Raw genomic sequence first — 27908 nt, 5'->3', positions numbered from 1 at the left:
CTGTCTGTCTATTTATTTATGTATTTATTTATTTATTTATTTATTTATTCTGGTGTAGTTAAGGCCATCAGGCCTTCTCTTCCACAACACCAGGAATACAAATACAATAATATAAATAAACAGAAAAAATACACTATAATATACAAAGTAAAGCTACACAAGAAATAAAGAGAGAGAGAAAAACACTATAAACAAAGTAAAGCCACACAAAAATGTACACAGGCTGCAGTCACACAAACTTTAAATGAGTGATTAAGTATCATAATTAATTGTATCCTAACTAATTAACTAACATAAACAAGAAACTTGCCATTCTAATCTAGATTAAAAATGAAAAAGAAAAAAAAACACAAATCAATACTTCTAGCAATACCTAAAAACATTAACTAAGACAAAATTTTCCAATTTAATTTCTTAGGAGTCAGCATAGTAAACTTCTCCAGATTTGTAATAGACTGCAGTGTTCGTCCTCTTCTTAGAACTTGACATGTCTTCAGAATCACTCAAGTTATTCCTGGTAAGGACCAATGTTGGATGATCACAAGCAACTCGAAGACATGATACTTGAGTAATGCGCAATGTTAACGCATTTAGAGCCCCATCAGCTTCTGAAGCCACATCCAAGAAGTCTTCAGATTTCATTGAAATCACTTTGAATGGTTTTTTAATTCTTACCGATCTTACAGTGTCCTGCATCTCATCAGGAACCATGGCTTCACAAACCCTCTCCCTTAGAAGTTGCGTGTGGCTTCCCTTGCTGCCGTAGTTTCCTGTTTTCTACACACTTCTTTGCCTTAGACACTTTTATAGTTAGTGGCTTGTTATTATCCATGATAAATGCTACAAAACCGCTACATTCACTGCAGATCAACACAGCGAGTAACCCTACACAGAACATACACTAGGTGGCACCTGGGTCATTTGCAGAATTTGTACAACAAATGATGTCCATCAATTCTTACCCTTCCCATTATTGCATTTATAACGATAGAGTTATAAATTCCTAACAGTGAGTAGTTCCAATACTAATGTAGTAACCGTCACAAGAATTATTTCCTTCATGTGAAATATTTCACGAGAATAAAATAAAATTCTCATAGTAACAGCTAAAATGTCGTGTCCACACTACTTAAGTATTTAAAATGGAGCATGATTATGTCCAGATAAAGGTTTGTTTAATAATGTAATTGAGAAAAAAAATTGAAGAAACATTTGATATTATCAAAACTTCATTTATGTCTGAGTTTATATTTCCTTAAATATGATTACATAATTACTCTAATCCAGTAAGTCAGTCAGGTCTGTTACACCATTCTGTTCCTATGGATACACAGTTCAAAAAGAAATCCCACAGATGTCAGCACAAGCCAAGATGATGCACAAAGACCCGTTTTGATTGTAGTGCTATGTTCACTCATTTTGATTTGGCGAGTTTGTGTGTCAAACTCTTGCTTTGTGTTTTAGTCTAAGCGTGCATTTTTACTCTGTCAGATCTGTTTGTGTTGTGTTTTCCACAAATAACAACATATAAAGACAAGATCAAGAGGACATAATAGTACACGTGTGCAGTATTCAAGTTGCTATTTTGAAGACTTTTAAGCAAAAACATTTTAGGTTCGCACATGCTTGTCTGTTACCTGTCAGCTCTGTTACTTCATGTCATGTCTGTTACATCATTCAAAACAGTGCTGTAAAGCAAGGTGAGTGTACAGTGGCTGATTACTATGGCAGAGACATTGCACTACATCAGGCTCCGCCAAGTCGAGTCAAGATCGCGAGAGGGCGTACAGGCCTGCTTACGGCTTCCACTGCGGGCAGTACACTTGTACACTGCAGTCTGTCAGTGGTGGAACCTATCGAGGTCGCTTGGGGGCACCGGTGCACTGCATTTTGCACCAGGAATATTTATGTGCTAAAACATGAACCTTAGCAATGTAATGGATGTTGTTATGCGAACAATTAATTTCATAAGGTCTAAAGGACTCAATCACAGGGACTTCAGGGCACTGCTTGATGGTATTAACAGTATGGGGATTTACTCTACCATACCGAGGTAAGGTGGTGAAGTCGAAAAATTCTGGAACGTTTTCTCGCACTTAGAAATGAAACTGCCTTATTTATGGAAGTACATGGGAAACCTGTTAGAAGCCTTGGACATGAAAGAATATATAAGAATAATGCAACAATTGTGCGAAGTTTCGAACGTAGATTTGAGGATATTAGAGATCTTGAACAACAATTTAAGATATTTGCAATATCTTTTTCAGTGAGTGTCCTGGATATTCCTGCTGAACTACAATTAGAAATACTTGATTTACAAAGCGATATTGAGCTAAAGGATAAGTATCAAAACAAAAAGTATTAACCATTTCTATACTTGTTTTCCACGAGAAAGGTTTCCTAAACAGTACAATCTTGCTGCAAGAACGTTGTAAATGTTCGGGACAACCTACGTATGCGAAACACTGTTTTGTTTAATGAAGTTTACAAAGTCACGTCACAGAAACAACTAAGTGATGAACAATTGAAAGCATGTTTGCGATTGGCTGGTACTAAAACAATAGCTCCGAGAATTAAATAGCTGCTTACTAACAGAAAACTGCAAAAATCGCAGCGGATCTCTGATGTTTAAGAAAAAGTACTATTATTAGAGAATTGTATTTGAATGACAACGTTTGTACTGTTGTTTTATTTTGTTAATTGAATTGTATAGGAATGAGAAGAAGACAAACAGTATATTAATCTGTATAAAAGTGTATATTTTGTTTTGTTTCATTATTGTGCAAATATGCAAAAATTTGTTTCGTATATAGTTAATTGTACAAAATTGTATAGAGTACTGTTTTTCAGTATAGTGCAATTAACAGTGAAAGCGTGCTTCAATTAAAAGCTGAAATTAATTTACATTCTTATCACAAATTTGGTTCACATACAAGTTCTTAGCTCCGCCACTGTGGAAGCAGCTACCCTTGCCCGCAGCCGTACGTCAGGGCTTGAGGGTTTGTACGTACGCCCGAGAGTGTAGTCACTTGACGGTCCCTGCACTACATTAATACATGCAGAATATGCACTAAATAGTACTTTAATGTTGACGTTCTCAATCGTCCAATTGTATTTTAGTAGTATTTTTTTTAGTATTTATTTATTTAACCTGGTAGAGATAAGGCCGTCAGGCCTTCTCTGCCCCTCTACCAGGAGATTCCAACTACAATATCAACAATAAAATTACAATTAAGTTAGTATTAAATTTAAATTACAATTTCAAATAATATTACAATTAGTATTAAATTTACAATTACAATAAAATCAAAGTACGAAAAGATTACCTGAATAATTAAAGCTAGATAATTTATCATAGAGAAACAAAGAATATTTTATATTTACTGAATTACAAATTAAATCTAGAATAACAAAATTGTATAGTGATGAAATTACTGAATATTGAAATATTTTGTGATAGATTAAAGAAACTATTTACAAGTAATCAATTACTGACCAAGAGCCTAGTAAGTTTTCGTTTGAATTCAATTTTATTTCGACAGTCCCTGATGCTAGCAGGTAGCGAATTCCAGAGTCTTGGCAGGGCTATTGTGAAAGAAGATGAGTATGAGGAGGTGCGATGGGATGGTATTGTTAGTATTGTTTCATGACGAGAGCGTGTGTTCAGATTATGGTGGGAAGAAAGGTAAGTGAAGCGAGACGACAGGTACGAAGGAATAGAAGAGTTCAAGATTTCGAAGAGAAAGAGAAGTGAATGTAAATTTCTTTTCTTATCTAGTTTAAGCCAACCTATTGCTTCCAGGGATGGGGTAATATGATCATATTTACGAACATTGCTTACAAAACGTACACACAAATTATGAGCACGTTGAAGTTTCATTTTGTTGTCGCTGGAGAGGTCAGTCAGTAAAATGTCCGCATAGTCAAAATAGGGAAATGCAAGTGTCTGCACAAGGGACTTTTTTAAGCAAGAGGGGAGATGAACATTTATCCTTTTTAGCACATGGATAATAGAATATACTTTGTTTACAATTTTTGCAAATGACCCACTTATATCGTTCATCAGGACTATACTACGGGACTTATATCGAGTGCCATCTAGAATGCACTCGTTTGACTATTACTATGACATTGGCGCTGCTACATATATCACATTCCTTGACAAAAACAAAATTTTACCTCGGAGGCACTTATACCGTTTTCCATGTATGCTCCTCATTTTTATATTTCATTTTCTGTTTTCCACCCCTTCCCATACCAACAACGACGACAAACACTGAATCTCGTTTTGATAATGATGTTCAAATAATCAACTCGTTCCGGCAGCAATAGTAAGTGAAGAATTTGAATGTTAAAACATACCTGAACGTGGGGTGGTGCCCCCAAGACATACAGCACGCTATTAGAGACATCCTCTGGGTTCAGAAAAGGCAAGGTTTCAAAGCACTGTTTAGGGGGCATGTCCGTCTTCACCAGGCCGGGGCTGACACTCTGAAATAACACAAAATAACGGTTATAGTAAGCTAATCGGAAACATTGAATTTCTGTATTTTGTATTTCAAGGATTCCCTCGTTATTAAACTTCTCCTAACTGCATCTTTTCCACCGTACAGGCTAGCTCTCATGTCTTCTAGACCACCACGATCCCATGAGATATCCTGCAGAAATATCTGCTCTCTGAATTAAAATGTTAACCTCTGTCTTCAAAGCACGATAATAGGGAGTTTTCGCATCCAACGGGTACGCCAAACGGTTAACACCAGAGGTCTGCATCGGACGTTTTCGCTCGAGCGCTAAGTAGTTCATAGCAAAATCCGATACGTAGCGCACATGCATGATGGGTAAAATTGTCTCGAGCGATAAATCCTCGAACGGTATAAGCCGAGCGTTAGACATTCGTTCTTGTTACAGTGATGAACTGTGTAGTAACATCATAGATGTTTATCATTTCAAAACTTTGTAGTGTTTAACTAACCTCTCCATAGTACAACTACAAAACTTGCTTTAAAATGTAATATAAATGTTGTAGGTAAATGTTTCCCCCCCCCCCCACACAGGAGTGATTTTGTTTTTGCCATATCTGATAGATGTTATTGGATGTAAATGTAATTATTTTAAACGGAGAACACAATCACGATAATGCAAAAACTGTATCAAGTTTATAGTAATAATAATAATAATAATAATAATAATAATAATAATAATAATAATAATAATAATAATCTCTAATAATTAGTGTATCAATCTTTGCGTCTGTAACAGTTGTGCAGCATGATTATTCGTTTTATTATATTTTCTGTGACGTTATCTCTGTACTAATATTGTTATTAATCTACTGCTATATATAAATATTTTGTAAAACGTTTGTACATTCTCGCAGTATATAGGCGGAACACTATGTATGGACCTATCATATTATATATGTGGTAAATCAAATATTGAATAATTTTTAATTACCAATAATAACTGTATAGCCAAGTTTTTCATACTATTTTATTTATAACTTCATGTTCCTGTTTTGGTACGTTCCATTGACTGTTCCATTAAACGTTTGTCATAAACGCAGAAAATAAAGCCTTATTTTTACAGTGTGAGCAAAACATATGTGTATCTTATCTGTCGCCTTCCATACAAGATAATACATGTCGGTGAGATGACCTTGTACTGTGCTTCTATTTATTACGAGCGTATCACGACCGATCTTATCTCGCTCGAGCGTGCGACACTCGACCGAGTTCAAGCGAGCGATTTAACTCCAATGCAGCACTCTGGTTAACACTATGTTCACGTCATTGATGAAAGAGCCAATCAGACAGCGTATTCCGAATCTCACCGGACCGGTCGACAACAATGACGTCACGCTGCAGCGAAATAGGAACAAACTGGAAGGTTCGATGGCTGTCATGGCGGCTGTACAAGTTGTTGTCTGTGCTACGCTAGCAAGATTTTGCGAAATTTCCGTACTGTCATCTCGTTCAAAGAAAAGAGAGCATGAACAATTCATTTCTTGAACCAGTAGTAATAACTGGTCCTTTGACATGTTCGCTCATAAGCCATTACCGAGTGATGTAAGGGGTTGTTGGACAATAACTTCATTTAGGTTAAAATTATATAAATTCTTACTTAACAAATTAACTACTGATTAATATTTATTACACATATGACCGGTTTGTCCAAGTATTGTTAGAACACTTAACGACTGTTAAATCTTCAACAGTTAAATACAGTTTTTCCATTTGTTCAATACCAGTTTGGCTTAACAGATTCTTAACCGTTTGTTAACTTTAAATGTAGGATTTCAGGCCGTTATTAATAATAATAATAATAATAATAATGATTTATTTTAGCTGGCAGAGTTAAGGCCGTAAGGCCTTCTCTTCCACTCAACCAGCAAAAAGTGTATATACATATGCATGAACTTACAAAGAATTCAACAATTTGATTTAGATGAGAGTTACATGTATACAAGAGTTATTTACAAATTAAACAACAAAATACTATGAACTATTAATTAAACACTGAAATAAACTGTGTAGCAGAATTAAACTAAAATACATAGGATGTTAATATATTTCAAATAATATTAGATAATAGAAAGAGATTATTATGAGACAATTAAAATACAGCACAATCAGGATGATGTCTAAAGAAAAAAGTAACAATATAGTCAGTGATATTTTAAATCAGTATGATTGGAGTGAAATGCTAATAAGGTTATCTTTTAAGCTGTTCTTAAAGGTGTTTGTTGTCTTGCAGCCCCTAATACTTTGTGACAAGGAGTTCCATTGACGCGAGGTGGATATTGTAAAAGATGATGAATAACAAGATGTTCTATGAAGAGGTATACTTAGCGTGCCACAGATAAGTGATCTGGTATTTACGTCGTGGTTAGAGTATAGATAAGAGAAACGAGAAGAAAGGTAATTTGGTGTTGAAGTGTGCAGAATTCGAAAGAGTAAAGACAAAGTGTGTAAAGTTCTACGTTCTTTAAGTCGGAGCCACGAGAGACTTGCGAAGGACGGTGATATGTGATCATATCATCGGATGTTGCACACGTATCTGACGCACATATTCTGAGCTCGCTGTATCTTGACTGACAGTTCAGAACTTAGGTCACTTAACAAAACGTCACAATAATCGAAGTGCAGCATTACTAGGGTTTGTACTAGGGTAAGTTTTAGTTGCTGGGGCAAGAAGTTTCTCAAGCGACTCAAACAGTGACTCATTTGTTAACTCATTTAACAAGCAGTTAAACATGGCGGATAACACCACAGCTGTTCAGACAAAAGTTGTGAAAATAACATGTAATGTTTCTCTTTGAGGAACGTTTAGAGTAAGGGCCGGTTTCACCAAGCTTCAGTAAATCAGTCCAAATGAAACATTAACTAGTGCTGAACATTAAAATATTTACACGAGTACGTTTATATGAGCGCTGTCTCCGTAGACTTCAAGCCGAGAAGGTATATAAGCCTCGTCGTGCTGGTCATGTCATGACTCTCCGATGGAGCAGTCAGTAGCGAGTTGGTTTACCATCCGAGGGGCCCGTGTTCGATTCTCGGCAATGCCATTTTTTTTTATTAACGTAACTAATTTTTATACATGTTACCTTTCTTCATTTTTTTTTTTAATTTTGTGTAGTGGAACTTATTATTTCGCAACTCTGGCTCCACTAGGAGAATTTAAAAAACTCTTGGGAGATCAATTTTCTTCCCGAAATAAAACTAAGATAAACAAACAAATTAAAGGAAAATTAAAATAAATACACATGTAGATCTAATACTTAATCCACATGCCACCGGCGTCTATCACTGCCTGGCATTTTCGGGGCATTGAGTCCACCAGATCGCGGAAATAGTTCTGGTCCTTAGCGAAATCTTTCCAGGTAGCCAGAACTTGATCCCAGAACTGATCTGGATTTTGAGGTGAGATGTCTCGATATTTGTCAATCCTCCTCTTTTTCATGCTTTTCCGTGAACCTCTTTGAACGTTTATGGCGGTGTGCGCGGGGTGATTATCCTGTTGGAAAATTAAATTTCCATCGGAAAGAAAACGATTATAAATTACAAGAATCCAGCTCTTTCGCTTCTGTTTTAAAGCCAGTGCAAACATATCTTATCGCTAGCTATAATATAATTCTAATAAATGAAAGTTAATATACCAATTAAGTTTTGTTATGTTTGAATGCACATTATGTATTAATTTACTAATATTTCTTAGGTACCGGTATGTAGTTATAATAATCACTTTCATGTCTTAAAATAAAACTCAGTTGTATGTAACCATACTTATCATAATTATCATTATTCAATAGTAGTCAATGCAACTTTCATTTATCAACTCTCTAGACTGTATGAATCATGGCTACTGTAACAGGTTACGATTTTAGACATGTTTCATGACTTACTCTACAGTACAGAATTTAAATAATACTATCAGCCAATAAGAAGTTGTCTTATATATGCAAAATCATTACCAACTGCTGTTGAATAGTTAGAATAGTATTAACGACAGTTAAAGTTAAGTGTTGGTTATTTTAAACAAAATTATGTTGGAAAAATGGAAAACATCTTAACAAAACGTTAAAAATAAACCAGCTGTTAATTTAACATTTGTTAAGCCAAATTAAACATTACTTGGAAAAACTGGCCAATAATGAAACTAACATCTGCCCATTCTTATTATTATCATTAATTTCTCTAAATAGATTTACAGAACCTCTACTGGCAATTACATTAATATTCTCATTATAGAAATATATTTTATATTTATATATATATATATATTTTTTTTTTCTCTCCGTGTAACATAGTTCTAGTAAGCTTATATTAAATTAATTTTCATAATTTTACTAGTTATTCTCTCGCTTTAACCCCCCATCTAAAGTGAAAAGTAAAAAAGTTTGCAGCTTACGAACTTTTGAAGATGTAAATGTCTATTCTGAACTGATCACATAGAAGTTAGTATTTTTTTTTTCTTTCCACTTTTGAAAAAATATTTTCATTTCGATTTTGTCTATGCTTTCCTTAGGTATTGAGCTATTAGACTCGCGACGCTCTTATGCCCGGCGTGACTCCTTACGTCTTAGGAAGTGAAGGCTCTATAAAGTCTAGGTAGTATCGTTCGCCATTTTTATTCTTTCGTTGCCGAGCTACCAGACGAGGGATCTATTTGCCATACCGTTAAACATTATCATGTCGTAGCTCCTATGATAATAAATCAAACGAACTGTAATTCAGTAAATAATTGAGTGGCAAATAACGTCCTCGTGTGCTTTCTCCGAACGCCAACGAAAAAGCCAAAATGGCGGGCGATTATATTAAGTATTTATCGAGCCTTAGGAAATGCATGACGTCTTCATCAGCGAATTACAAGACGCACACGTTTAAATGTAGCCGATCTGCAACGTGATTGGCTGCCGGAAATTAGAGCGAAAGGACTATAGTAAAAAAATTACAGCGCGATTGATTGATTATCATCTGAGCTACGACATGATAAAAATGTTTTACGAAGCGGGAAACATCGTATTTGTTAGAAATGTTATGTTTTATTTAACGACGCTCGCAACTGCAGAGGTTATATCAGCGTCGCCGGATGTGCCGGAATTTTGTCCCGCAGGAGTTCTTTTACATGCCAGTAAATCTACTGACATGAGCCTGTCGCATTTAAGCACACTTAAATGCCATCGGCCTGGCCCGGGATCGAACCCGCAACCTTGGGCATAAAAGGCCAGCGCTATACCAACTCGCCAACCAGGTCGACAACATAGTATATTATAGCTGTACGTTAAAGGAATACGTTCACCGATCACTTTCCATTCTTTCGGAAGTTTTACGAATATGAATATACGTCACCGAATACGTCACTACTGACTTCAACATAGCATTAACCGTATAGCGGACGTCGAAGGTGCAAAACTCTCTAATAATTAATTGATGAGGACGGTAATTTTTTTAAGAATTCTCAATCAAAGCCTTGATTCCTTTATGGAATTATGCTGTGAATAGAATATGCGGGAATTCTGGCTTTACTTCTAATTAAAAAAAAAAGCTTGCGTAGCATATTTATGGCCGGAACAAATTTTTCTCCAATAATAGGTATCTACAGTATGACTATTTATAGTCATTGATTATTCAATGAGGAAGGCGAGATCTCATATAAGAATATATATATATATATATATATATATATATATATATAAAATTTGAAATGGTAATGGAAATTATGGGAAAACGGCTGAACGGATTTTAATAAATGACCCCTCATTTTGAAGCTTGGAACCCAAAATTTTTCAGAATAATAGTAGTTTTCAGTGAAATGTAAATTTTCCTACATCATTGTCCTATTTTCCAAAATCTATCTGTCGTCAGTTTTGAGAAATAATGGCTTTTCAAAAGAAAACAAAAAACACACACTACAATAAACAATAGGCTATTACACGAAGGCCATGACCTGCAGGATTGCTGACATATTTAGAGTTCAAATTCAATTGGTTATTAAAAACTTCAAGACTTACTAAAAATAATTTACAGATCTTATTCTGTGGTGTGTAATTTTCTGAGTACAGCTGTGTATTGGATAATAAAAACTACAAAACTTGAAATGGTTTGTTCAAATTACCATTAGAAATGAAATATTAGGCCTATAGTTAATGCAATGATGGGACTGTGTTTAATTAATTTTACATATTAATGGCATATTGATGATATGAAAGTGAAACGTTTTCGAATTGTACGCCAGATGTAGAGAATATCTTAAATTAGATCTTGATTTATATAACTTACTGAGTGGCGGCTATATACTATATAATATGTTACTGAAAACTACAAAACGTACGTAAGATGATAATATTGTTATTAAATATCAAATATTTTTATAGTTATTAATCAAGTGGGGTTGGGTCTTTTTCATATATTTAATGGCGGTGTGGTATAGATATTTATATGCATGATTCTCTTTAGTATTATCTGGAAAGAGAGCAAAAATTACAGGTCCTAAGGAAAGACCAAAAGGTATTACTTACTGATAAAATAAGAGGCCTACAAGATTTTGTAAAAATAAGAGGCATACAAGATTTTGTAGTCTCCCAATCATTTCAGCAAGATCTCTTAGCAGGATAAAATGATTTTACTCTATACATTTCAAGGTACTTCACGAAACATGCAGCAGCTATACCAAGATGCTGTGTCTATTGTTCCAAAGCATAGCAAACCTGACATTTTCTTTACTTTCACCTATAATCCACAATGACCTGAAATAGCTACTATTTTACTCCCACATGAAAAACCCACTGATCGTCCTGGTGTTGAAACTAGAAAACTGAAGATGGATAGGTTCAAGAAAAAGTATTTCGTATAAAAAATACCATTCGGAGGAAGTATGTTTCATTATTATGGAAGCAATTAACTTTCAAAATGTCTGGTATTCTTCATTGAAAATAAATCTGAAAAATGTTTATTTGAACGTCTAATGAACTTAGTTTGCAGCATTTGCTGCACAAACCACTAGTATAAGTATATATCAATGTTAACATTAACTCATAAACTGTTGTCGAAAATAGCCACAATAGTAATATGCGTTACAAGAGCGGTATGTTGACGTTTTCATGTTCGAGGAAAAGATTGAAAAAGCGAAACGCAGTTGAGCTTTTTTAATTTCCGAGAGCATGAAAACAAACATACCGCTTGTGTATCGTACATTATTTTGTGCGAAGATCGTTTATTGTATACCTCTGAAAGAGGAATTTCTAATTAGTTGCAATGAAATCTCCATCTTGGTTTCTGTTCAATGACGGCAAATTTGCAAAACAAAAATATCTATCTCCAACATTGTTGCTTGAAAATGTTTTCTGTGTTTACTATATTCCAGCAGGCCGTGATATACATTTGTCTTCCCCCCCCCCCCAGTCTACGATGAGTCAGGAATCTTGTTGATTTTTTCACGGCTTCCTTAATGTTACTTGCATCAAGAATGCAGTGACTTTTGTGGAGTTGTAGAGTTTGCTTAATTTTTGCAAATATTTAAAAACAATAATTAACAGTGCAATTTAGGTGAAATTGCAGTGGTAAGTTTCCAATTTATAATTATTACTATATTGAACGTCTCTAAAAATAATGTGTTAAAAGCCTAAAGCAGTAAAATCAATATGTCACTTAAGCGGTAAGAAGAGGGAAATTATGTGTGTTAGGTTGGGAATAGCCTACTGAATGTGGAATTTTAGGCTTTCCGCGGATTGGTTTTGTGCGGAAACCAAGCAAATACGCACGATCTCGCACAAAGTCATTTAAATATGCGCTCCTGCGTACATAGCTTATATGTCTTAAATGCAGATAGTAGGTCATTGATACAAAGGAGTAGAATTCAGCCGGCGCCGTGAATCGGATCCCGGTATAGCTCAGATGGAAAGAGCGCTCAGCGCGCAAAACTGAGATGTTCTGGCTTCGATTCCCGGTCCCGGAATGAATGTTTTTTCAATAATGGGTATGTTTATAACCTTTAAAAATTTATATTCTGTTGGATTTGAAACCAAGAACTTTCGATGAAACGCAAACAAATGGACCATAAAAAAACAACTGTTTCGTACTTACCGTGACTCTTATCTTTGACTTCTGGTTGACCAGTTCTCGTCTCAGCCCTTCCGTCAATGCTGTGACGGCGTGCTTTGACGCATAGTACATGACAGAAGTTGGCGAGGGAGGGGTGTGGCCGCAAATACTATAAAATAGAGAAAAATCGGCATCACAAGAAAACAATACTTCATCATTAAATATTTCCCTCGTTCCGAAACATCTCGATTCTTTTATTGTGTTGTAAATGATACCTCCATTTTTGTACAGGGACATAATTTTATTTTTGCATCAATTTTTATTGTACCTGAGTTTTTGAATGTTCTTCACCCCCACCCCTTCTACTAATGAAGTTCAACCGTCTCCACACAGAACCAAGACCGCATATACGGTCATAGTAAACAGTACGTTCCAAAAATATGTTCGCGTTTTCAAGTGACGGAAGAGCTTTCAATTTTGCATCATTTTCCATTTGCTTACGTCGCATCCCAGTTTCCCCCACCAGCTTCTATTCGCCTCTGTGTAAATGCTAGAGGCCTTAACTCTTTTCTGAGAACATTAATTTCTGTTAGGAATTGGACGTCTACGTAATATTATACCCATACAATTATTTAAAATAATTTAAATATAAGGGCCTTATTAAGTAATTAACTGTCACGTGATTTCCTCCCTTTCTACGACCCTGCGACGTAACCACTTCGACGGACACTAGATAGCATGTCTGAGTAATTTTATCTTTTCGGATCGGGCAGAAGTGAAGATTAAATTTACAGTACGTAAGGTACTCTTTTATAGAGTAGGTACAGAATTATTTCAACATGAGTTACTGATACGAAGTACGAACCTGGTAATTGGAATTAGGTACAATAGTCTATAGTGCGATAATATGCACATTAGAACTGAAGCCTGTATCGAAATGAACGGCCACCATTTTCAAAAATGTGTTTAAATATCCATATTGTGATTATTTTTCAATTTAATTTCATTCTTTATATTGTACGCTAATGTGCTGTAGAGAGTATAATATACACTGCATAATGAATACGTCCACATGGACAGCTCAGTTCGTGAGTAAAAACACTTATTGTTAATACTGTACTGTATTTTGATTAAACAAAAACCTGATGAAAATTATCGAACTCAAAATCGCGATATTTCCTAGTTTACGTAAATGGATGAACTACTTTTCTTCCCTCCTATACCTAGTAGAGTGATTTGTTTGTATATTACGCCAGTGTCTTCGAAATCCAGTCGTGGAAGGGGGTAGCACACGGTGTTTCCGGTTCTTGATCGTTGATCCAAAGGTATAGCCTGGTTAATATTAGAAATGTTAGTAAAAATAAAATGATGTCTCTGTACAAGACGTGTTGGTAGTTAGTATTTGCAGCTGACGAAAGAAGAAATTCTCACCTATTGATGTGAACAATATGTCCGTCATCCACTCCTTTCTCCTTCATCAGCTGCAGGGCCTCTTTGGTGCACATACTCAAACCCAGGACGTTTAGGTCAAATACCTTTCTCCAGTCATCTGGTGAGCTCTCTGGAAAAATGAAACATTTTGTGATGGAAAGGAGCAGGCTAGCTACTGGTAACAGAAACAGAGAGAACTGTCTAGTTTAGAATAGAAACAGAAACAATCTTGCAAGAGTTGGGGAATATGAAAATATACACATCTTGATTACACAACTTTTAACACTGTATCACTTCGGAATATGTATGGTAAGACTTTCCTGTGTTAAATTTCAACGTACCAGGTTTACATGTTTATTTATTTATGGGTCATCTTCAGAACTGGTCGTTGTTGGCCTTGGCGGGTGTGTTCCTGTGGTATATAGTGTAGAGTGAAAGAGTGTGTGTGTTCTGAAATTGAGTTGTGTGTGGGGTGTGTTTTCGTGTGTCTGTATATTTCATATTGTTCTAGTGTGTTGAGTTTCTGGCTTTTTGGTTGGATGTGCAGTATTTCCATGTCTGTGTTGATGTCTCTGTAGATGTGGTTAGCATTTGTGATGTGTTCTGCATATGTGGAGGTGTTTTGTGATTTTGTTATGGCTGTGATGTGTTCTTTGTAACGTGTTTGAAACGATCTGCCTGTCTGTCCTATGTAGAAGTTATTGCAGGTGTTACATTTGAGTTTGTATACGCCTGTGTGGTTGTATTTGTTTGTTTGTGTTGTTTGTGTGTTGAGATGTTTTTGTAGAGTGTTATTTGTTCTGTATGCGATGTTGTGGTTTAATTTCTTGAATGAGGTTGCAATTTTATGTGTGTTTTTGTTTTCGTATGTTAGTGTGATGTATTTTTGTGTCCTTGTGTTTGTGTTGTATTCTTATGTTCTTTGTGATTATGTTTTGTCTTATGTATTATGTTGTCTATTATGTTAGGATGAAAGAGTAATGGAACGGAGAAAAATTCTCTCCGGCGCCGGGATTTGAACCCGGGTTTTCAGCTCTACGTGCTGATGCTTTATCCACTAAGCTACACCGGATACAACTCCGACGCCGATTAGAATCGTCTCAGATTGAGCTCCAACTCTTGGGTTCCCTCTAGTGGCCGCCCTCTGCACTGCGTCATAGATATCTATGAACGCAGGACCGAAGTCCACACATGTGCTGAGGTGCACTCGATATGAGTGACTAGTTGGCCGGGATCCGACGGAATAAGCGCCGTCTTAAATCACGGAGTGATTTACGCATATCATATATATTATTTTGATGTACCGAAGTACATATGAGACGATTCTAATCGGCGTCGGAGTTGTATCCGGTGTGGCTTAGTGGATAAAGCATCAGCACGTAGAGCTGAAAACCCGGGTTCAAATCCCGGCGCCGGAGATAATTTTTCTCCGTTCCATTACTCTTTCATCGTATGATGACGCAGAATATCTGCATGGAAATATCATATGTACTTCGGTACATCAAAATAATATATATTATGTTAGGGTTGTATCCGTTTTCTTGTGCTATGTGTTTGACTCTACACTATACCACAGGAACACACCCTCACAGGAAACAGAACATGTGGCGCCAAGACCAACAATGACCAGTTCTGAAGATGACCCATAAATAGGTCGAAATATGTAAACGAGGTACGTTGAAATTTAACACAGGAAAGTCTTGCCATACATATTCCGAAAATATATCCCCAAGTGTTGCAACTCTCCGCCACTAGGAGCGCACGTCTACGACATAGATCTCCAGCGAATATTACACAGGGTGTTTAGAAATAAAAATATTGCTAATTTTCAGATATGATAAAGGGAATATAATGAAATATATTTTCTTAGTTTGTATTCGGATATGCTTCCGTATCTATATGTAAAGATGTGTAATAAATAAGGATTTCGACGAATCTTGAAAAAAATAAACCGGTTTACATTTACAGGCACCATTAGCAATGGCGTAATCTGCTTCATATTCCATATGCACGTCTGCAACGTCCATATTTTAAACAGTAGGTTACACATGTATAAACAGATCTGGCAGAAGTTTTTTTTTTATATAGAACGAAACCAACTTCAGTTGTTACCACAGTAACGGGAATATCTGAAAGACAATTCTATGGTGTGCAGTTAAGGTTATAAATCATAAATTTGCAACTTTTGAGTAGAGCTGAAGCAAGGTTTGAAATGAGAATCAAAATTTTTTTTTGATCGGTTTGAAATCTGAATCACTCTTGTAAACTTTTTAAGACTGTACACTTTAGGATGCAAAATTGAACTGTAAAGAATCAAGTCGCTAGAAGTGGTATGATTTGTAACAATGGTTGTGATAAGTGCATAATAATGTAATATTGCCTTTAAAATCTGAAAAAAAAAAGAAAAAAAAAAAGAAAAAGAAACTGTACGAAGCAATTTCGGAGTTCACAATACATTTTTTTTATCTTCAGAATACTAGTCAATTAAAGAAACGATACTTCTGAATAATTCATTCTCTGTTTTTAATATTCCTTAACTCTAAAAACTAATACAAAAAAGGTATTTTACTAACAATTTCAAATTAGTGTAACCCTGAAATATTGAAAATAGGATACGTGCTTATGACATTTTTTGTTCAAAATATATTGTCAAATAAATGACGGTTAGTGACGTATTTATACAAAATAAATTTTTCGTCAAGCTTGCCATTAAAACAAAAACAAGAAATCTCTTTCAACTTCAAAATGAGGCTATATGACTGTGTGTATATTGATTACAGAGATCGTATTAGAGGAGCTCCGAAAATTTATCGGATTAATTATTTTACTTCATTACTTTAGGGAGGCCAAGACGTAGGTGGGAGGATAATATTAAAATTGATTTGAGGGAGGTGGGGTATGATGATAGAGACTGGATTACGCTATGTCAGGTGAAGAATACAATGCGTGCAGTTCTGTGTTGTGTAACTTTCTCCATTCTCCTGTAACTTCATCTCTCTTAGCCCCAAATATTTTCCTAAGCACCTTGTTCTCAAACACGCTTAACCTATGTTCCTCTCTCAAAGTGAGACCAGGTGGCTCGGGTTCGATTCCCGGTCGGGGCAAGTTACCTGGTTGAGGTTTTTTTCCGGGGTTTTTCCCTCAACCCAATACGAGCAAATGCTGGGTAACTTTCGATGCTGGACCCCGGACTCATTTCACCGGCATTAACACCTTCATTACATTCAGACGCTAAATAACCTAGATGTTGAAAAAGCGTCGTAAAATAACCCAATATAATAAAAAAAATCAAAGTGAAAGTCCAAGTTTCACAACCATAAAGAACAACCGGTAATATAACTGTTTTATAAATTCTTTCAGATTTTTTGACAGCAGACTGGATGATAAAATATTATTTTTTACCCTTAAAATTAAAGAAAAAAAGGTATTTTACAAACAAATTCAAATTAGTGTAAATTTGAAAATAATAAATCCTAATTAATCACATGGTGCCACATTAATAGCAATTGTAATTTTTCACGCCCTTTTCTTTGTTTCTCTTCTTTAAAATTTAATATGTATGTTTACATGTGTATAATATTTTTTTTTAGGATATACTGAGTCCGTAAGAGCTACCCTCAATGGGGGGAAGTTTATTATTATTATTATTATTATTATTATTATTATTATTATTATTATTGTGCTGAACTGTAATTGGCCTCTGGCTGTTGTACAGCACATTAAATATAAGTAAATAAATAAATAAATAATAATAATAACAATAATTATTATTATTATTATTATTATTATTATTATTATTATTATTATTATTATTATTATTATTAACAAATGTTTCTATGACATTTCTTGCTCAGGATGTCTTCGGAAATAAGCTCTGTAAGTGAAGGTAAATTCTCGTGAATCACCCTGTATAAATCATTAGAATTTATTCTTAGCAAGCAGTATGTGGGCGTAACTCAGTTCTGAACAACATGGTCTTTAGGGGGTTTTGAATCCAGAGTTGGATACCACTCTTTTCTTCGCTAACTCTGTGTTAATCTAGCCAAACCCTTTCACTGACCGAATTCTGCAACTTACCCTTTATATTTCCTAATATTAACACGCCAGCATTGTTGATGAGGACGTCGACAACTCCGAGGTTGGACTTCACCCATTTGAACGCCTCCTTCACTTCAGACTCCTTTGTGACGTCACATTTCACAGCGTACAATTTACCTTTCGCAGATGCCAAAGACTTTGAAAGTTCCTGGAAACAGATATGGGATCAGAAATATTTGTAATGAAACATTATTGGTGGAAAGTGATAGGAGATGAGTTGTCAGGTTTCTTTCGGTAGTTCTATTCTGAGATCAATCTCAGAACCTAGCCCTATAGCTTTGGGTTCGAATCATGTACCGAGACATCATTTTATTTTTACTTCAATTTTTATTGTACCTGAGTTTTTTAATGTACTTCACTCCCACCCCTTCTATTAAAGAAGTTCAACCGTCCTCCACACAGATCCAAGACCGCATATACAGTCATAGTAGCCTTAAGCTCATAGTAAACAGTTACTTACTTACAAATGGCTTTTAAGGAACCCGAAGGTTCATTGCCGCCCTCACATAAGCCCGCCAGCGGTCCCTATCCTGTGCAAGATTAATCCAGTCTCTATCATCATATCCCACCTTCCTCAAATCCATTTTAATATTATCCTCCCATCTACGTCTCGGCCTCCCCAAAGGTCTTTTCCTCCGGTCTCCCAACTAACACTCTATATGCATTTCTTGATTCGCCCATACGTGCTATATGCCCTGCCCATCTCAAACGTCTGGATTTACTGTTCCTAATTATGTCAGGTGAAGAATACAATGCGTGCAGTTCTGTGTTGTGTAACTTTCTCCATTCTCCTGTAACTTCATCCCTCTTAGCCCCAAATATTTTCCTAAGCACCTTATTCTCAAACACCTTTAACCTATGTTCCTCTCTCAGAGTGAGAGTCCAAGTTTCACAACCATACAGAACTACCGGTATTATAACTGTTTTATAAATTCTAACTTTCAGATTTTTTGACAGCAGACTAGATGACAAAAGCTTCTCAACCGAATAATAACAGGCATTTCCCATATTTATTCTGTGTTTATTTTCCTCCCGAGTGTCATTTATATTTGTTACAGTTGCTCCAAGATATTTAAATTTTTCCACCTCTTCGAAGGTTAAGTTTCCAATTTTTATATTTCCATTTCGTACAATATTCTGGTCACGAGACATAATCAGATACTTTGTCTTTTCGGCATTTACTTCCAAACCGATCGCTTTACTTGCTTCAAGTAAAATTTCCGTATTTTCCCTAATCGTTTGTGGTTTTTTTCTCCTAACATATTCACGTCATCCGCATAGACAAGAAGCTGATGTAACGCGTTCAGTTCCAAACCCTGCCTCTTATCCTGAACTTTCCTAATGGCATATTCTAAAGCGAAGTTAAAAAGTAAAGGTGATAGTGCATCTTCCTGCTTTAGCCCGCAGTGAATTGGGAAAGCATCAGAAACTGACCTATACGGACTCTGCTGTATGTTTCACTGAGACACATTTTAATTAATCGAACTAGTTTCTTGGGAATACCAAATTCAATAAGAATATCATATAATACTGCCCTCTTAACTAAGTCATATGCCTTTTTGAAATCTATGAATAACTGATGCACTGTACCCTTATACTCCCATTTTTTCTCCATTATCTGTCGAATACAAAAAATCTGATCAATAGTCGATCTATTACGCCTAAAACCGCACTGATGATCCCCAATAATTTCATCTACGTAACAGAACTAATCTTCTCAAAAGAATATTGGACAACATTTTGTACGACGTCAACAAAAGTGATATTCCTCGAAAGTTACTACAGTTGGTTTTGTCCCCCTTCTTAAAAACAGGTACAATTATGGACTCCTTCCATTGTTCTAGTACAATTTCCTTTTCCCAAATAGCAACTACAAGTTTATAAATTTCGTTATATAATGCACTTCCACCCTCTTGTATTAATTCTGCTGGAATTTGATCGATACCTGGAGACTTGTACTTTTTCAGATTTTCTATCGCAATTCATAGTAAACAGAAGTTCCAAAAATATGTTCGCGTTTTCCAGTGACGAAAGAGATTTCAAAATTGAATCTTTTTCGCACAGGTACTGTCGTCCATTTGTCTGCGTCGTATCCCGGTGTCCCCCACCAGCTTTTATTCGCCAGCTAGTGGCTGGGTTGTCTTAGCTCTTTTCTGAGAACACTAATTTCTGTTAGGAATTTGACGTCTGCGTAATATTATGCAACTGTTTAGAATAACTTTAATAAAAGGGCGTCGTTAAGTAATTAACTGTCACGTTATTTCCTCCCTTTCTACGACCCTACGACAAAACCACTTGGACGGACAGTAGATAGTATGTCTGAGTAATTTTATCTTTTCGGATAGGACAGAAGTGAAGTGAAGGACAGTACGTAAGGTACTTTTTTGTAGAGTAGGTACATAATTATTATTTCAACGTGCATAATGAATACGTCCGCATGGATAGCACCAAATTTTGTACAGATGATATTATTATACATAGATCCGTTTATATAGTTTAAATTTCACAAATTTTGGCCGAAATTGTGGAATTTTTAAAAGTCATACATATCCCCTTAAATGATTGACCCCAGAATTACGATGGCTCTCAATATCTTAATTTAATCAATTTGTTTTTTTTTTCTTGTTACGTGCATCTCACAAATCACTCCAAGAAAACTCATTACATAATCACGACTGGCGAGTAAGGACTACATTTTCACAATCACACAATCAATATACTCTATTTCAATCAATATTGTCATTATTACTTTTTCAACAAATACTCAAAAGTACTTGGAGATCACACACGTCGAGCAGGTAGACCCTATTAGTTTCTCCTAACCAATGAAGTGAAGTATTTACATAATAAATAATTGCTTTTAACAATAAAATGGTTTACACACAATTAACTTTTCCTATTTCTCTTTTTGTTCCTAAAAACCCTTCCCTTTGCGATTTGTTTATATATGTACATGTATATTAAATAACTTAGTAATTAGCCCTATTACATAGCCAGAAATTTAGTAACGCAAGTTATTGCAATAATTGCTGCCTTTATTCGCTGCGTGTGCATGTACATCCCTGTTGTCTACGTTACAGTGGATGCGCTATGCGCTCGTGATCAAGGTCGAGCTCTTCTACCATGATTGGGAGCTAATATCGTCTCATCCCTGCTATACTTATTAGCAAAACCACTTGACTAATCAAAGATGCAAATTTATCTAGCCTAAACACCCTGTATATAAAATAACAAACGTACCAAATTGTTTGTATACAAGTCAATAGAATAGAAAATAAAACTTTCAGAACCTCGTTATAAATTTTTGTTTCGTAATGACAACTGTATTCAACCATGACGATCACCTTGGGTCATTCGCCATTCCTACCTCAACTTTTTCTGATCTTCGTGCCAGGCCTGCCACCTTCATTCCTTTCTTCACTAGATCAGCTGCTATGCACGCTCCAATACCAACGCTCGCTCCTGTTACCACGGCAACACGTCTTGTCCAGCGTTCCATTGTTCTGTGAAACAAATGACGACATGGCTTGTGACGGCGGACATAGTTCATTGAATGTTTATACAGAGAACTGGCAACGTTGTAGTAGAGTACAATTGCAGATGGGACTTCCAGATTAATTGTTACAGAATTATGGATGTATGTTGCAACAATGGAATGCTTATGTCAAATCCATTGTGTCAATCAGACTTTGGATATACGAAAGCTGAAAGTTAAAAATGAACCGTTACGTATTAGAAAGAATATGGTGGCCTTATGGAGGGGTTAATACCATGTGTAAATCAGAAACAACAAAATATGAATTCGGCCAGTCAATTATTTTACAGGTTTCCATTTCCTTATTTTCCCCTTAAAATGACAGCCCAAAATTTTAGGATTTCATCTACAGTATGTCTCTTAATTTATTCTTGCAACAATACATTATGAAATGTGCATTCGTTAACTTTGTATCGGAAGTGGCATTTTCTAACTCTATCAGATTTTCGTCTTTTTCTTGCCATCTACCAAAGAGCATACAATTATTGTTCTTCTAAAAAATTCATAACCCCTACATACTTTGTATAACCTTGGAAGATTTTGTTAATATTCAGTATCTAAGAGTCACTTAAAATTTATCAGGGAATGATGTACATCAAATATAATAATTTTAGTACTAGTCTGTCTATGTACAGCGATTTCTACTAAACTATTGGACGGATTTTGTTCATATTCAGTATCTACGAGACAATTTATCAGGGAATGATGTACATGAAATATAATAATTTTAGTACTAGTCTGTCTGTGTACAGCGATTTCTACTAAACTATTGGACGGATTTTGTTCATATTCAGTATCTACGAGTCAATTTATCAGGGAATGATGTACATGAAATATAATAATTTTAGTACTATTCTGTCTGTGTACAGCGATTTCTACTAAACTATTGGACGGATTTTGTTCATATTCAGTATCTACGAGTCAATTTATCAGGGAATGATGTACATGAAATATAATAATTTTAGTACTAGTCTGTCTGTGTACAGCGATTTCTAGTAAACTATTGGACGGATTTTGTTCATATTCAGTATCTACGAGTCAATTTATCAGGGAATGATGTACATGAAATATAATAATTTTAGTACTAGTCTGTCTGTGTACAGCGATATCTACTAAACTACTGGACGGATTTTGTTCATATTCAGTATCTACGAGTCAATTTATCAGGGAATGATGTACATGAAATATAATTTTAGTGCTTTTCTGTTTGTGTACAGCGAATATATATCTGGCAGGCTGCACATTTCCTAAAGACATTTCCAGCAACTCGTCTCTATTCGTTCTCAGAAATGGCTCGTATTTTGTGCCGGATAGTTTGTTGAGTGTATGCGGATTATCCGCGTAAACTTTACTTTTAACTACAGAGTTGGAGCCGTGCTTCGTCACTATAAGAAATTGAGGTGAGTTCAAATGCTGTAGTCTATCATATAATTAAGTACTGAATTACTGTATTTATCTACTACCTAAGAGACGAAGTAACACAATCGTACGTACACTAATTTCATAGGAGTGTTATGGTAAATTTTCTGTCTACAATTAAGGAAGTTAGGCTAGATGTGCTAAATTAAAATCACGATATAAATTCGTTTTTATAGAACCTCAAATTAGCTTCCATTCTAAACTTAAAATGTTGATGCGTACAGATTATGTTAACATGTAAAATTCTCTTCACATTAAAATAACACAGTTTTGTAATTATTTCTGCAACATATTATGCAACAAGAAGTAAACGGAACTTATGGACACATTACACTAAATAAAACTTAGCAATGATACCCAATAATGTTATAATATAATACTGGGTGTTCAATTCAAAGTGTGTCATGGCTCGCTGTATGCCGTCATGTGGCTAGCCGATGAGCCTAGAGAATTCAATCTTCCTACACTTCCGCAGAGATGTATAACCTATGAGGTAGAGAAGTTGCCTAGCAAGTTCGGCGTTCATTCTGAAGAGTACGTACCGATACGTACGGTAACGCCGGTAGTGGCAGGAATGTGAACTGTTTGGAAATACGTACTGTCTGGATATGGGGAAAGGGTTAAGACGATTACTTACGTATTTGTTGACATTAACTTCGACGGTCAACATGGACACGGAGCATTTGATTTGTGTTGTGGAATGTTACCGTACGCAACCGATGATAACAAATACCCTGCGTACGACTTGCCGGCGCAAAACACAGTTCGAAAGAGGTTATGATAGCACACAGACCGTACAGACCGCCATCTGTTGCTACGACGTTCAAGTTATACCGTACACGTTCTCAAGTTCAGATTGAAGAACGCCTTAAATAGTAGGCAACTTCTCTAACATATAAGCTGAAACTCGCTTCAAATCGGTGACCCAACAACAGTGACGTCATGACACACTTTGAAATGAATACCCAGTGTTTCATTGAGCGGCATACACTGAAATAGAAAACCCGAACATATATTACGGCCTGGTCTAGATCGAAAAGGCATTGACTGTGCCGTTTTTTTTTTTTTTTTCGTTGTTGGTAACTCTATAGCATCTATTAGATGCTTTATGGTTGTGTTAACAGATGGAGTTACTTGTCAACAATGTGACGCTGAAACGTGTGTTCAGGTTACTGCCCAGCGACAGTCCTGATGTATTTTTATATTTGTGATGATTGGTTAATTAATATTAACCCGGCACACTCACAATCACACTCACATTCATACAAATTTCCAGACTCTAGACACCCGTTTGACTGTGCCGTATTTCGCTTAGTTGTGAAAAGTTGTGTATACCGTGAAATGTTCGTTATCGGTTGTAATTTACTGTAATTGACTAAAATACAATAATTTGAATAATAATATGGGACAAGGAGACGTTTGTAGAACTATAAATTGTAAGAGATCAGAGTTATCCTTCTTCCGAAAGATTTAGGAAGATGTGTGCTTTATGAAAATAATATATAAACCTTATTTAGCTATTTCATATTTCAATAGTGGATCGATATCGAAAGTACAATACATTTTGTCGTCTGCTAGGGAAAGGGTCTGTGATGAGGCGATAGTAGCAATCCTGGTGGTTAGCAACTATCAATGGATGCATATTTATTAAGTATTGAGCTTCGTGACTGTATATACAGGGACATCATTTTATTTTTACTTCAATTTTTATTGTACCCGAGTTTTTGAATGTACTTCACTCCCACCCCTTCTACTAAGGAAGTTCCAACTCCACACAGAACCAAGACCGCAGATAGTAAGCAGTACTGAGTTACTGAGTATAGTACGTTCCAGAAATATTTTCGCGTTTTCCAGTGACGAAAGAGCTTTCAATATTGAATCATATTTTCGCACAGGTACTGTCCGTTTGCCTACGTCGCATCCCGATTTCCCCCACCTGCTTCTGCTCGCCCCTCTGTAATAGCTGGGCTGTCTTAGCTCTTTTCTGAAAACATTAATTTCTCTTAGGAATTGGACGTTTACGTAATATTATACAGCTGTTTAATTTAACTTAAATAAAAGGGCCTCGTTAAGTAATTAACTGTCACATGATTTCCTCCCTTTCTACAATCCTGCGGCATAACCACTTGGACGGACAGTAGATAGCATGTCTGAGTAATTTTATATTTTCGGGTCGGGCAGATGTGAAGATTGAATTTACAGTACGTACAGTAGGTACAGAATTATTTCAACATGAGTTACTAGTACGAAGGACGAAACTGGCAATTGGAATTAGATGCAATAGTCTATAGTGCGATAATATGCACAAAAGAACTGAAGCCTGTATCGAAATGAACGGCCACCATTTTCAAAATTGTGTTTAAATATTCATATTATGATTATTTTTCAATTTAACTTCTTTCTCTATATTGTACGCTAATGTGCTGTAGACAGTATAATATACACTGCATAATGAATACGTTCGCATGGATAACTCACTTCGTGAGTAAAAACACTTATTCTTAATACAGTACTGTACTTTCATTAAAGAAAAACCCAATGAAAATTATCAAACTCAAAATCGCGATATTTCCTAGTTTACGTAAATGGATGAACTACTTTTCTTCCTTCCTATACCTAGTAGAGTGATTTGTGTTTTACGCCAGTATCATCGAACTCCAGTCTTGGAGGGGGGAGCAAGCGGTGTTTCCGGTTCTCTAAAGGTATAGACATGTTAACCCAGATAAGACTGACGTCCTATATATAGGACACCGGATATTTTATTTTTTTAACATTGTTGTGTAAGATTTTCATAGTCGGCAATCATGATACCATAATCCTTAAATGTTATAAATTGCCTCCAATTTTTTTTGTTATATTCAGTCTGTCATAGTCATTGTAGTTAAGATATTTGTGCGGGTCATGGCTGTGGTACAGAACATGTTGTTCTCGAAGTCGGTACATATCACATGCTATAGGTATAATGCTTTTGATATTGATAGGGCATACTCGTATGATGTACTTCGTATATAATAATTCATAATTAGATTCAATTTTTGGTTTAGTGTTATGCTATATCATGGTAAAGTTAGGCGTACTACATGTAGTACGTCAGTCATAAGAGGGGACATTTCGTGAGACTGATGGTACTCATGTTATTATAGGGGGTATTCACTAAATGAAGCCTTAAAAATGATTCAGGACGACCAAGTTGCTATACCTAAGTGCAATAACATTTCCATCACCATTTTATCACCAAAAATGCGTGTGGTAACGTAACTGATGAGGATTCTGGTGTTGAAAATAACCCTACAATTGACAATATTCCTGGTAGTCAGTTGCGAGCTGAGACGGAAGTAACCCTCAACACACAAGGAGAGGGAATGGATGATTATGATGACGAAAGTCATAATGGTGATGATGAACATAGTAAAGGCGATGGTGAGAATGGCAGTAGAAATACTAGTGATTCAGCAACCGATATACAGATGAAGAGAAAGGATAATAAATTTCATTTGGGAAGAAGTTGACATACAGCAGGGAAATACTGTATTTTTCAATTTCCGTGCACACTGTTTCAAGGTACGGTACTCTAGAAATTTGAAGAAGAAAATATCAGTGAAATAGCCCAATATCATATATCAGTACAACAAAAATATGGGTGCACCAAAACATCAATCTGTACAAAACATCTATTAGAAGCAAAAAATGGTATTTTAGTCTGCATTGACGTAGCAGAACAAAATTCATGGCAGCTATACAAGATAAACTCCAACGAAAAACTCGATCATCTTGCATTTCGCAAACGTCTTGTCTTATCTGTTCTCGAATCCACTGTTCGACATGTCCAGTCAAGCGGTAGACCAGCGGTCGTCAACTCACTGCACTCTCGGGCTATCGTCTCTTACCCGCAGGTGCATTTGTGGCTGCTAGCGAGTATGCTGTCTACGTAATCCTGCTGCAATTACCCTTTACCCATTTCAGCGAATGCTGACGACCACTGCGGTAGACCATCTCATCTAACACTGACAGTGAGCAAAAAAATTCAAGGTTTGCTGGGAGTAATCATTTTGTGGTATCTCAAGAAAAACAAACTCGATGCAGGCAGTGTCACACAAAGACAACAATAATATGTATGAAGTGTGATGTCGAAGTACATGTAAAATGTGTTATCACGTATCACACACCATAAAAATTCTCGAAAAATACAATAATCTTATTGTGTGTGAGTGATATTAGAATTTTGTGTTAATTTGATGTATTGTTAAGGTAAACAATTTATATATATTAATGCTAAAACGACTTATGTCATATAATGATTTTGCATGGGGATATGACTGACGTCCTATATATAGGACATGAAAAATCTCGGATATTATCAATATAAAAAATTTAAAAACAGCTTTGTTATGTTATATCAATTACAATTAAATAATTCATACAAAAAAAATCGTATTTTTTAACAAAAAATAATTCAGTCTTATCTGGGTTGATATTAAAAATGTTAGTAAAAATAAAATTATGTCCCTGTACTAGAGTGTGGTTGTATTCTACATAATGCATGGTACTCACAAAAAAGAAGACTGCAACTTTGTTCCTGGATTGTCAAGTTTTCGCTTATGAGATGCAGTAATTTTGTATCGCTTGTCTTTCACCAACCTTGTAGCTCTGCGTGCGAAAGAATGAAGATTCCTGTTCGTTTTGAAACCGTCTAAATGGTTTGCAGGGGTATTTCGTAACCCGTATCTATTGTCATTCAACATTTCCTCTGTCCAAACGCTTTTTCCTTGCTGTATTTTTAACTGTAATACTACTATTGTATCGAAATGTACGTCTTCAATTTAGTGATAGATTTACTAGCTAGAACATACACGTCAGGAAACTTTCCCGTAAATAAACTTCGA

General features: G+C 35.7%; 1 protein-coding gene across 1 annotated transcript in view; it reads right to left on the bottom strand.

The window, feature by feature from the left end:
• Positions 1-27671, bottom strand: part of LOC138702149 (farnesol dehydrogenase-like) — a 31336-nt gene extending 3665 nt beyond the window's left edge. Inside the window, exons 1-6 of the mRNA XM_069829756.1 lie at positions 27577-27671; positions 21439-21574; positions 18051-18219; positions 13974-14103; positions 12585-12711; positions 4363-4491 (exon numbers count right to left, since the gene is read on the bottom strand). Coding sequence (XP_069685857.1) covers positions 4363-4491; positions 12585-12711; positions 13974-14103; positions 18051-18219; positions 21439-21570 — 687 coding nt within the window. The 5' untranslated portion in view covers positions 21571-21574; positions 27577-27671. The remainder of the gene's footprint in view (positions 1-4362; positions 4492-12584; positions 12712-13973; positions 14104-18050; positions 18220-21438; positions 21575-27576) is intronic.
• Positions 27672-27908: the final 237 nt, after the last annotated feature.

This window comes from Periplaneta americana, chromosome 6 (genome assembly GCF_040183065.1).
Source record: "Periplaneta americana isolate PAMFEO1 chromosome 6, P.americana_PAMFEO1_priV1, whole genome shotgun sequence".
Taxonomy (NCBI): domain Eukaryota; kingdom Metazoa; phylum Arthropoda; class Insecta; order Blattodea; family Blattidae; genus Periplaneta; species Periplaneta americana.
This window is presented reverse-complemented; position numbering and strand designations above follow the sequence as displayed.